General features: G+C 36.8%; 1 protein-coding gene across 2 annotated transcripts; it reads right to left on the bottom strand.

Annotated features, from left to right (window-relative positions):
- Positions 1–5,658: 5,658 nt before the first annotated feature.
- On the bottom strand, positions 5,659–10,401 carry LOC104239193 (uncharacterized). Of its 2 annotated transcripts, none has more exons than XM_009793762.2 (3): positions 10,216–10,401; positions 7,019–7,629; positions 5,659–6,107 (listed from the first exon to the last, which is right to left on the bottom strand). In XM_009793762.2, exons 2-3 carry the CDS (start codon positions 7,611–7,613, stop codon positions 6,082–6,084), a joined length of 621 nt encoding a protein of 206 aa, XP_009792064.1. In that variant the 5' UTR covers positions 7,614–7,629; positions 10,216–10,401; the 3' UTR covers positions 5,659–6,081. The 2 variants fall into 2 exon arrangements, with proteins under 2 accessions (XP_009792064.1, XP_009792063.1); XM_009793761.2 differs by lacking the exon at positions 5,659–6,107 and adding an exon at positions 6,116–6,313 and having other exon boundaries at positions 10,216–10,392.
- Between the last annotated feature and the right edge of the window lie 2,711 nt (positions 10,402–13,112).

Genomic DNA, 13,112 nt, shown 5'->3' with positions numbered 1-13,112 from the left:
TGGTTTCTGCTAGATGTTTCTCCCATTTTTTGTTGCTGAGGAACAGGGTCATGAACAAGTTCTTTTAGGGGATTTATTTCAATTCCTCCTTGATTAGTTCCCCCTGTCAGGTTGCCCTGGATGGAAGAACCTGTTCCATCACATGTTCCTTCTTTTGGTGCCACTTTGACTTGTGTTGAGGCTTTAGTCAGATCATTTACCAATCCAATGACTTCATCTTCGTGTTCATGTCTCTCAGAAAGAATGTTAGTTTCATCAAATACTACATGTACACTTTCTTCTACACACAAAGTTCTTTTATTGAAAACTTTATATGCTTTGCTATGTGAAGAATATCCCAAGAATACTCCCTCATCACTTCTGGGATCAAACTTACCTAGGGAGTCCTTTCCATTATTGTGCACAAAGCACTTACATCCAAATGCCCTAAGATGGGATATATTTGGTTTTCTCCCTTTAAGTAACTCACAGGGAGTCTTCTTTACAAGAGGTCTAGTCATGCATCTATTGATAATGTAATATGCAGTGTTTACAGCCTCTGCCCAGAAGCTATGAGGCAACTTACTAGAAAGAAGTATAGTCCTAGCCATGTCTTCAAGAGTCCTATTCTTTCTTTCGACTACTCCATTTTGTTGAGGAGTCCTAGGGGCAGAGAAATTATGATTTATACCATTTTCATCACAGAATTCAGCAAACTTAGCATTTTCAAATTCAGTTCCATGATCAAACCTAATAGATGCAAGTTGATTTCCTAATTGTTTCTGAGTTTTTCTAACAAATGCAGTAAACATGTCAAATGCTTCGTCTTTAGAAGTTAGAAATAGAACCCAGGTAAATCTAGAATAATCATCAACAAGGACCATTACATATTTCTTTCCACCTCTGCTTATGGTTCTCATTAGACCACAGAGATCCATATGGACCAGTTCCAACAACTTGGTTGTGCTTACCATTTTCTTGCTTTTGAAGGATGATCTTACATGCTTCCCCCTTGCACAGGCCTCGCAAACTTTGTCTTCCTTGAACTTGATGTTAGGTAACCCTATCACCAAGTCCTTGGAGACTAATTTGTTCAACTGATTCAGACTGGCATGACCAAGTCTTTTGTGCCATAGGAGGGGATCATTTTCCAGCTTACTTAGACAAGTTAGTTCATTTTCTGAGAGAGTGGACAAATCTACAATGTAGATATTGTTAACTCTCTTTCCGTGCAAAATAATCTTGTTAGTGGTAAGATTAATCACAAAGCATTTTGTGGAGGTGAATGCTACAAGGTTACCTCTGTCACACAATTGTGACACACTGATCAGACTATATTTTAAGCCATCTATCAAGTAGACATTCTCAATAGAGTGAGAGTCTTTCTTACCTAACTTTCCAACCCCAATGATCTCACCTTTCTTTCCATTTCCAAAGGAGACATTGCCTCCCTTTAATTCCTTAAGTGAAAGGAACTGGTTCTTGTTTCCAGTCATATGTTTTGAGAAACCACTATCCATGTACCATATTTGACTGCTTCCCTTCACTTGGACCTACAAAAAGAAATTAGGGGTTAGTATTAGGACCCAAAGGGATAAATCAGATTCCTTCTAGCCCACCCAGGCAGCCTATTTTTTTCGTGAACAAAAGTTTTGTTCTTTTGACTGGCCTTTTCTTTTGCATTACTTTCATTTTTGTAATGGCCAGTCTTGCCACAATGTGTGCAAATTTTGTTTTCAGGAGGAGTGAGGTACTTGCTTTTAGGATCTCACTTAGGTGCTTGAGTCCCATAACCAAGTCCTCTTTTGTTGTTACTGTGATGTTCGTGTAGCCAGGAGAGTGCATCAGAAGCCTTTTTCCATTTGTAAGTTCTGTCTAGTTCATGTTTTACCTTCCCTAGATTTTCTTTTAGTACTCTTATCTACTCATCTTTCCTGTATAGCTCATCCTTCATTTTTCCTAATTTTTCTTCTAGGGTGAGATGAGTGTGATCAGCTTTCTTCTTTCCTGTTCCTAGTTTCAGTTTTAAGTTCTCAAACCTAAGTTCTAACACCAGTGTAAAGTTCAAGAACCTGGTTCTTTAACTCATTATTTTCACTTTCACTCTTATTTGCCCTAGACTCTAGATTTTTGTACTTAACTTTTAGGGTCATACATTCCCTAGACAGCTCTTCCTTTTCATTGTTAATTATCTCAAACTTATTAATGAAATCTTGCAATAGCTCAGACAACCTTTCTTTAGACAGGAATTTAATCTTGTCTTTGAGATGAAGAATACTTACCTCTTGTTCATCATTTGATTCTCCTATGGCCATAAGAGCTTGTTCATCTCCAGCTTCATCTTCTGAGTCCTCATCTGATGTTTCTCCCAGGCAGCAACCATAGCCTTTGTTGATCCTATGTTCCTTTTTGGTGGAACATGTTCCTTCTTCCTGCTCCTTTGTTTAGCCCCTTCCTTCTTCCACTCAATTTCCCATTGAGGGCAGTTCTTGATTATGTGATCAGTCTTACTACACTTGTAGCAGCCCTTATTGGTCTGTTTCTCAGGAGACCTTGGTTTGTTGAAGGTTGTAACTCTTGAAGAACCCTTTCCTCTCATCAAGTAATTTTTGAAATTTCTAGTGATCAAGGCCATTTCATCATCCTCCAGATCTGAACCTTCAACAATTTTGAGAGTCAGACTTCTTTCCTTCTTGGGTGCATCCATTTTCATGGTCTGCCTTCTCAGTTCATAGGAGGCAAGGTTTCCTATTAGTTCATCCAGCTTGAGGGTAGTAATGTTCTTTGATTCCTGAATAGCAGTGATTTTGCTTTCCCAAGAGAGTGGCAAAACCCTGGTCAAAATCTTCTCAACTTTGTCTTCTTCGAGAATAATCCTTCCAAGAGATTTAAGTTCATTTGTCAATATGGTGGACCTTGTATACTTCTCTTGGATGGTTTCTCCTTCCTTCATGGTGAAGTTCTCATACTAGGAGTACAACATTGTTCCTATGGACCTCTTCACTTGAGGTGTTCCTTCATGAGCCACTTGCAAAGTGTCCCAGATTTCCTTAGCAGTAGTACAGCTTGGAATTCTATTGTACTCATCTGGACATAGTCCACATACAAGCCATTTCTTGGTCTTGGCATTTTTCTCCCACTTCTTCAGGTCTTCAGCAGTGCAGTCAGCCCTTGTCTTTGGCACATCCACTCCTTCAGCATTCTTCTTTGTAGTTGCTAGAGGATCATTAGTGACTATGTCCCAGAGTTCATAGTCTTCTCCTATTATGTGATCCCTCATCATGTTCTTCCATGAAGAATAGTACTGACCATTGAAAAGTGGAGGCCTAGCAATGGATTGCCCTACCCAGTTCCCAGGTGGTGCACTCATGTTGATCTTTTCCTAAGGTGTTAGCCTCTTCAAAGATAACCCGCTCTGATACCAATTGATGTTTTAAGTGTCAATACCACACAAAAAGGGGGTGATTTGTGTGGTACCCAATTTTCGATCTTGAAGAACCAGGTTCTTCTAGGTGTTCTAACTACTATTGTTTGCGGAATTAAAAGTACATAAAATAAAGAACACAGAGATTTTACGTGGAAAATACCTGGCTCAAAAGGTGAAAAAACGACGATCTACTACTCAGTAGGATTTTCCAAAACTTCCACTAAAATCACTGAGCCAAAACAGCATTTACAAAACTCTTTGTAAACCTAAGGATTAACTCTAATCTCGTTGTAGCACACAACCTCAACTGTTGCGACAACTTCAAGTTAGCCTATAACTTGAACTCTCAAAGTACCTAATACAATTGCTTCTATGAAAGCTAGAAAGGTACAACTTTAAACCACCTACTACAATTGAACTAGAATAAGAAAAAACACAATGGAGTTGGTTCTTCTATCTCGTTCAAGTAGCTTCAGGAGTGCACACTCAAATCTCACATAAATTGCTTACAAAATCGCTTTGCTCTTTTGCTTTCAATTTAGTTTAACTTCTGCATTTGTGCAATATCTGTAAAAGAGACCAATCACTGTCATTTAATGGGATAGTAATCAGAGTTTCATTGGGACTCAATTGCTGATCTTCTATCGTAGTTGAGTCCTTGAAGATCTCAAACTCCAACACTATCTTTTATCCGGATTATGTTCTCTTCATATAAGGAGACCTTCTCCCCTTATCCAATATGCAACCTTTTTGATCAGATCACGAGATATTGTGGATGACTTATCTTCTTCACGCTCATCTCCTTCACGTGCATCTCACATGTTTAGATCAAGATTGTGCTTCACCAGATGGACCTGGTCCATGACTGAGTTCATTTGTCATTCTTCAAAACTTTACCTGTTCCTGGGCCAACACACTGTGTTTATTATAAATTTGCCATTGATTTGTCTCTGCTTGTTCGACTGCATGTTCATTGTTGTTAATTGAAGAGTTCTCAATTAACTGTACTTATTTAGTGTGTACTACTTGGATAAGGGTACGCATTTAGGTTGTTGTTCAACAACATCACTCCTAACGTATTTGAGGAATCAATACACGGAGGGTTTAAAAGTAGGGTTAGGAATAATGAAACCTGCTTGGTGCGATTGTAGTGAGTGGTGAATTAGTGCCAGCTAGCGTAGTTCGGAAGAATACGTCTAGTAAATTGTTGTAATTGCTCGGAAGAGAATTACGACACCCAAAGTACTCACGATTGGTAGAAAATACTTAGGCAAATTTATAGGAAACGTAGTGGGGAAGACTTCAATAATTAGGAAAATCTTAATCCTAGACTTTTCCAATCTTGTTTATAACATTTACTCTGTTAGTTAAAAATTTACAACATTTTAATTACTTTGCTCTTAGTTAGTAACCACTCAAGTTATTATTTAAAGTTTCTGAAGATTGATTACTTGAATTCTTGCAAAACTAGTTGTTGTGATTAGTAGGTTAATTTCTTGGGGATTCGACTCCTGACTTGTAAGTCGAATTAGATTTGCATCGACCACTAAGTCCTTTTTATAAGGCATAGTTCGGCATGATTAGTACTAGATTCATAAAAATTATTTAGGATCTTCCGACGGCACTCCTCTAGTATCTAAACAAGACAAATCGATATAGTTACAATTATATATTATACTTTCTCTATCTTAATTTATATGATAATTTTTGTTTTTCAGGATTCAAACCATATGAAGTTTAACCAACGTATTAAAATATATATATATATTAATTAACATGAAATGAATTGCAACTTACTTTCCGAGAAGCAAAAAATACTACATAAATTGGATGAAGAGAGTAATGTCTTACATCCAATTATCCAAGTGAATCCCTTAGCAAACGCATTAATAAGAATTGTACTTCAGCAGTTTTAGTTTAAAAGTCTGTCAATTATTTTACACAGATATTGTGCCTGTGAGCTTGGAAACATGTGCATGTTACTTATGAACTAAGACTAAGATTACACAATCTTATCCTAGCGCACAGACGAATTGATCTTTCATTTTTAATAGAACTCTCCGTACCTATTGTTTGATAAAACTCTTTCTACATCTTTGTGACAAATTGCCTCAAATAAATGTAGCAGTGCAAAAACTGATATTTACTGCCATACTGTCAATTAGTTTGAATGCAAAAAAAAAAGGTTCTTGTTATGATTCTAGAGCATTAGCCTTCTCAATTAAATATTACTCCGGTACTATAAGGGCCTCGCAATACAATGCATGCAATGTTGTAGATATGACATGATAAATATTGTACAAACCAAAGATAATAATTTACAATATTAAAGTGTTATTCCAATACAAATTGGCAATCCTAGGAATACAGTATTTTGTCAAGTTTGATTTTCATAAATTCTGGTAGGTAATACCTAGAAATTAAAGGGTCAACGGTTTCTGCTTTCTCTTTTTTGCCAATGAACCTTCTGAAGATAACTACCTAGGCCCTCCTTCTTTCTTTTCCTCCTTCAGAGTCAGCTTTGAACGCTCAGAGGGATAAGTGTAGAATAGAAATGATGAAATTGTATACAAGTACAATGAGACCTTCTAATCTTTTAACCAGAAGAAGAAAAATAAGAAAAATAAATTACTCAGCTCTAAACATTCAATCATCACTACGACCATGGTAATTACTCATTCCTCAACTGGCGAAGATCCAGCTGCATCAAAACCGTCAAGGTTTATATGTTAAAATGGAGGATGGCCATGTATGAAATGGACTTTACCAAAAAATTAGCTCAAAAGACGATCATTGCTAAAGACCATATATGGAGACGATAGTCCTTCCCTCAACATTGTGAGACATTCTAACTCCCACTCCACCCACATGAGTATGACTGAACATGATCTAGAGCTACTTGTGAAACTGAAATTTCGATAAGAGTGTTCAACATTTAATATATCGCATAAAAGGTAGTATTTCATCCATATACATAGAATGCGAAATCCCGCTAGCCATTATTCGTATGAACTCCTAGATGCATGAAGGACATAGGCATCTGTAAGCCGGTGTAGCTAAGCGAAGAGCAGAAAGAAGGAATCGGAAAATCAAATGCATTCCTTCTTAAAAAAAGCTAGGTGTAGCCCGCTCTCTCTACGGTTTTGCTTGAACTTGTAAAAATATACCGGAAAGGGGGAACTCCTAACAAAAGCACCATGAGACGGGGCTTTTCTCCGAACATTTCCCTCTGCACGCTGGCTATCGCGTCTAACCTTTAAAATTGAGCTGCTTCTCTCTCTTGTTTCTTATCTAATTCCAGCCAGTGGCTTGGAAACAAGCTACCCGCGCTTTATAGAAGGAGAAGAGTCTGTCGAATGAAGTCAGAAGTCGACCCCTATCTTGAGCTTGGATGTACAATTAGGGAGAACCAATAATAGGAATGAGTCAAGCTCACATGATTGAAAATGGACATCAGATCTAACTCAACTCCAAATTTTAGCCTATGAGGTAAGGATGACTTATGACTATATAAAGAGACAATAACTCACTCCCTAAAGCAATGCAGAAAATTATAACATAACCATCGAAGTGTAAATAAAAGAAAAGGTGAGAATAAAAACAATAGCTAACCAGAATCCACGTCATGACGATCAGCAGCTTGATCTCTCTGATGATTCTCCATGCACTGCATGAGGAACTTGAAAGTCTCAATTTCACAAGGTATAGTGAGTCCACCAGTATGATCAAACCCAAACTCTTCCTCAACTTTTTCAAGCAACAATTTGAACAATGGATCACTAAGATAGCTTGTGGGAATTATAAACCTCCGAAGCTCTGGTCCAACATAAACAGCCAAATAGCCTCTAGGGACACCATGGGGTGGCTCTGGACTTTGACAACTCTCCTCATCCGAATCACAATATATATTGTAGTTCCTTAGCCTCATACTAATCGAAGGTGATATTCCTCCAGGGGAATTGCTACTGCGTTTCGACGATGATCCAAGATTATTATTGTTGTCGTTGTTGTTTCCCTTGGGGCCAAGTGTGGCATTTTGCCATTTGCTTAGAAATTCTTTCAGTCTTACAATCTGCTTAATTCCAGTCACTTTGTTTCCTCCTTGCTCATCCATTTTCCTTTGCTTACCACGGCAAGATTGATGATGAGAAGAAAATCCAGCTGGCATTGGTTTTAAGCCCTTAGGCTCTTGGAAAATTTGACTCATCGGATCTTGGTTTTAGCTGCATTTTATTAAGGAAAAAACATACATAAGGTGTCAGTTTCAGTTTCATTTTCAATTTTCTTGGCTGCCGGATTCTGACACGGAAAAGTTAGCTATAAAAGTTTACGTTAATTATCACCACTTATGCATGCAACAGGCTGATTCCCTTTCAAATGTCTACACATGCGCCGATTAAACTTTGAAACTAAAGAAAGGTGACAGATAAACTATGTTTAATAATAATAATAATAATAATAATAATAATAATAATAATAATAATAATAATAGTAATAATAATAATAATAATAATAATAATAATAATAATAATAATAATAATAATAATAATAAGATTGGACTCAGCTATATATATATATTTTTATTTTCCATGTCACTCCACGTCTCAACTCAATATTATTAAAAGTTAGATTCCCTAACACTCATTTGATCGGTAATTTGAAAATCTGGAGAGCGTATTGTGTCTAGACATTGTTCTTCGACTCTGATTTCCTTAATATTCCTTTCATTTAAAAAAAGAATGAGGAATTCAGGGACAACGCATTTAACTATATATATGAACTCCTACATCATTTTTTAAGTTCTTTTAATAAAATTTACTATTCAGAAAATCAGATGAATGTCATAGTAAGAGTACCAAAGCAAATACAGACGTAGGAGGAGTATTATTTTAATGCTTCAATCCATGTGACATGTTAATAGCATATAATTGGTCATGATATGCCAAGGAGGAAAAGCCTCTTTCCATCACATGATCGGCAGCTAATGCAATCATTTTGCCAAATAAAGCCATCTTTTTTATATTGTAATACATATTCAAGGACGTGTGCCGGTGGCACAAAGCTAATTGCTTTTCTTTCTTTAATGTTTTTTATTTGAAAGACACCTTTGTGTTGCACTTTCGATTCAAAAAGGAGAAACTCAGCAAATAAGTTGAAGATAAAGTTCATTTATTCAAAAATATTATGCTTTAATTTCTTGTATCTCAGTTGTCACAATATGCATGGGAAAAGATAGGAATTTCCTTAAGATGCTTTCTCACTGACTCGCACAAAATCTTGGGGAACTTAAAAGGGTCACAAGTATTGGTATTATAAGTAAAATTATTATTGGATTTTGAATAGCGGAAGAAAAACAATTTCACCCTGAATCAATAATCAAATACAGTATTGTAGTAGAAGAATTGAAAATTACTCCTATAAGAGATCATTTCATGTCTTCTTTGTGTAGAGCCGTCAATATGGGCTTGGCCCGTTGGGCCAGCCCAGTCCAGCCCGTGATTTAGCAGGGCTGGGCTAGAATTTTTGGAGCCCGTTAAAAAACGAGGCTTTTAAGCCCGGTCCGAGTAAGCCCGTGGCCCGTGAGGCTGGGCCGGCCCGGCCCGTGGGCCTAATAAAATATTTATTTAAAATATAAAAAATAAAAAGTATACTGCCTTTAGAGATGGAAAGTCAGAATTGGATATTTACTAAGAGGAACCAAAACTTGATCTTGAGAAGTTTCAAGAGATGATGGTGTCATGTATTGGAAGGACCATTCTAGAAAATCACGATCTTTCAATGATGGTGCGAGATGTACTTAGCATTCTTATTACCATTGTACCATCAGAATCAACATTTAGCATTGGTGGCGTGTTCTTACAATGTACAAAAGTTGCATTTTATTATGAAAATGTCCAAACACTTGTTACTACTTGAAATTGGCTGCACAGGTTTTCCCGAACTTAAACTGGTAATATTTTATTATGTGAATTTAAATATTATTAATTTTTAAAATTTAATTATTTTTAATATTTAACTAATTAATATTGCATATGCATTGTAGATGAAAGTGAAGATGTTAAGACAACCTTGTCACAAGCGGATTCAAATGTGTTTGATGAAGATGATGTGTTGGATATCTCATATGCATCATGAACGTTCTCTTGAATAGTTTGTTTTAAGTTTTGATTTTTAGTGAATGAAATATAGTTTTGTCTTTTACTTTTTTTAGTATTTATTGTGATAAATTGGAACAATATAAAAAGTTATTAAGTTTTGCGAATTTTTTCCAATAAGATATTTTTTAACTTTTAAATAATTATCTTTTTGTATGTCAGAACTTAAAGAAAAAATATAAAATTATATTTTTTAAAATGATATGGGCCGGCCCGTGGGGGCCCGCGACCCACATATGGTTGGGGTGGACTGACCATTATAAGGCTCATCAAAATGGTGGGCTAGCCCAGCCCAGCCCGTCAATTGCTAAAGCCCAAGTGGCTGGGCTGGGCTAGCCCGGACTGGCCCATATTGACAGCTCTATCTTTGTGGTACGTTTCTTTTTATGAATAATCATAATGGAAGTAATTAAGAATATGGAAAAACAAAAATGCCTAGCAATTCATACAAAATGTAAGCAAAATGAAGAAAACGATTTATCCGTACATATCGTCTTCTTTTTTTCTTTTTTTTGTGTGTGTGGAATTAATATCATCAGTCAATACAATCCATTAAATAAAATTAATTGGCACAATTAAATTCGAATAAATAAAATGCTTGACTAATTAAACACAAAACGAAGCCAAAAACAAATTTTCAAATTTTGCAAATACCAGAACAGGGTGAACACCGTCGGGGAGGCCTAAATTAATAGAAGGAAGCGAGAAGCAAATTTATTGTAGGCCCCGGAAAGGTTTCTGAATTCAACAGCTTGTGGCGAAAATAGGGAACGCCATTTTGAGGAGGAGGAGGTTGGAATAGTTGGGTTAGAAGTTAATGATTTTTCAGAATTCTCTAAAATAATGATTCTGAATAAAATGATAGTAGCAATTTACAATTTCTATAATTATTAGTCACCCTTATTTTTCGCAGCAATTTTCTCTTTAACCTATTGGCTTCACCAATATTTTCATTCCCGCTTCCTTTCCCATGCTCCTCCTTTTTTCTTATTTACTCTACGCCCACGTTGAAGTCTCTAATAAAAGGCAAAGTAAAAAAAAATCAAGAACGAACTAACAGAGAGAAAGTACATGTTAAATAATCTTTTTTTTTCTATTCAATGGTTTTGAAATTGTATACGGTAAAATTTGGTTAGTGACAATTGGACGAATGAAGAGATGACACGTGGAGCTGAAAACAGGTAGGATGTGAGTCAACAAATAGTCAATATCGGTTGCCAGCATGTGACCAGTGTTGGATGAGTCCCGAAGATAGAGTAGTCGACAACAAAGATTCAAAGTATTGACATCAGGTAGCATTCAATTAGCGGCCGTTACATAGAATATCTACATTTAGAATCAACCGTTACGCAGCCATCAATGATGGTTTTATTCTTATTCAAGAGGAGCTTGATTTTGGGGTCTTGTCTCCCTAAATAGATAAACAGGAGAATTAACATTCATTATAGACAAGAAATATTTTGTACACAAAAAAAAAGATATATTCTGCTCTCATTTCATAACATTATTCTCTGTCTTTATTCTTGAATATTATTCTCGCTTTTGTCACTAGAAAGGCTAAGTCCATATCTAGGCTTGTATTTCCATTAATTTTATTTCTTACTCTTATTTTCGCTCTTATTTAGTTGAGATCTTTGTGTCAAATTGATACATTTGTCTATAAATGATGCTATAAATTGAACTGTACTATTTTACTAGTAAACAGTTTGGCGCTCACCTTGGAGCATTTATAATTGTGTAATTGCTTTGATCCATTCATTTGTTACTAGCGAATTTTGTTTCCTTCCTTAGTAAAAGAAAAATTAGATATGGCAGCTAATGATGTCAATAATATTTACAATGTTGGAGCACACAATGAACTGAAGATGTGTTCCAGCGTGATGATTCAACCAGCAAAACCCGCAACGAAGGGCATGAAGCAAACCCCAGTTCGCGAAGGTTAGTATCCTCGACATGTGCGGGGCAAAACTCCTGATGATGCGGAGGATGAGCATGTTGTTGAAACAATCAAACTCTTGAGAGAACAATAAAAAGCGATTATGGATCACCTCTTAAGGCAAGATTGGGTGATGACAGAATTGAAGCACGCGTTATTGGGGCTTCCAATAATGCCAGTGGAAGGGCTCCAATTCCTCCTTGTATTCCCGCAAATCAAATAGTTCAAAGAACCGATAACAACACTCCTGAGGAGGTCGATTTCGACAAGGTTGGAGGTACCGATAGTTGTTCTGGTAACAATAACTTACATGAACCTTTCAAACAGAGATCATGAGATTCATAAATGAAATGAATGAACGAATGGATTAGAATGCAAAGGAATTTCATGCTCGGATGGATCAGATCCAGATAGCAACGCTGGTGTAAAAGGGACCAGATTCAAAGAATTATATGCAGTTGCCATTTAAACTAAGTACGACACCAGACTTGATCCCAAAGAGGTTTAAGATGCTAGATATACTGAAATGTGATGGGACTTCGGATCCACTAGAGCACATCACATCCTACACTACGGCAGTAAAGGGAAACGACTTGGACCCGCATGAGATCGAATCAGTTTTGTTGAATAAGTTTGGGGAAACCTTTAAGAAGGGTACCTTAACTTGATATTGCCTCTTACCTGAGCATTCTATTGATTCTTTTGAAATGCTTGCAGATTCATTTATTAAAGCTCATGTTGGAGCAAGAAAGGTCCATGCAAGGAAGCCGGCTATAATTAAAATATCTCGAGGAGAATTTGAACTATTGTGGGAGTTCATGATCCGGTTCCAAAAAGAAAGGATATTTACCAGCAATACCGGATGAGTGGGTAGCGGAGGCATTTACAAAGGGTCTCAACCCGTTGAGTTTTGACGCCTCCCGAAAATTAAAGGAAATCTTGCTAGAATTTCAAGCAACTACAGATGTTCCCAACCGCTATGAGTCAAAGATCAAAATAGAAGATGATCAACTTGGATCCTCGGTATCTTCCAAAGGACGGAATTGTGACCGGAATCAAGATTAATTCAAGAATGATTTTGACGCAGATCAGAGGTCCTCTAGAAGTCATTTTCAGCATTACAAGAGGTACAATGGGCGTGGTAATAAAGGTTTCCAGTCATCAGATAGGTTTGTTTCCAATAGAATGGTAGATCGTGGTCGGAGTAGTAGATCATTGCAGGAGAAAGAGGCATTAGGGTCCCTAGATTCATCATATCCCAGGTTATTCCCACAATAATTTTTATACCACCATGGTGGAATTGGTGTCGGCCATGAGAAATATTAAAGAAGCTAGGTTCCTAAAACCAATTCGATCGGATCCTAGCCAAAGTGATTCTAATCTATGGTGTGAATTCCATGAAAATCACCGCCATAGGACTGGGGACTATCGACACCTTCGAGAAGAGGTGGCAAAGTTGTTGAAGAATGGTCACCTCAAAGAGTTTTTAAGAGACCACACCAAGAACAACTATGGGAGAAATCGATATAATGCAGAGCCATCAAAGCCTGTAGCAGGGTCACCTCGGATGACAATCAACATGATCTTCAGAAGAGACTAAGTCTATGGGGTGACA

Source organism: Nicotiana sylvestris, chromosome 5 (assembly GCF_000393655.2).
Source record: "Nicotiana sylvestris chromosome 5, ASM39365v2, whole genome shotgun sequence".
Lineage (NCBI taxonomy): Eukaryota > Viridiplantae > Streptophyta > Magnoliopsida > Solanales > Solanaceae > Nicotiana > Nicotiana sylvestris.
This window is presented reverse-complemented; position numbering and strand designations above follow the sequence as displayed.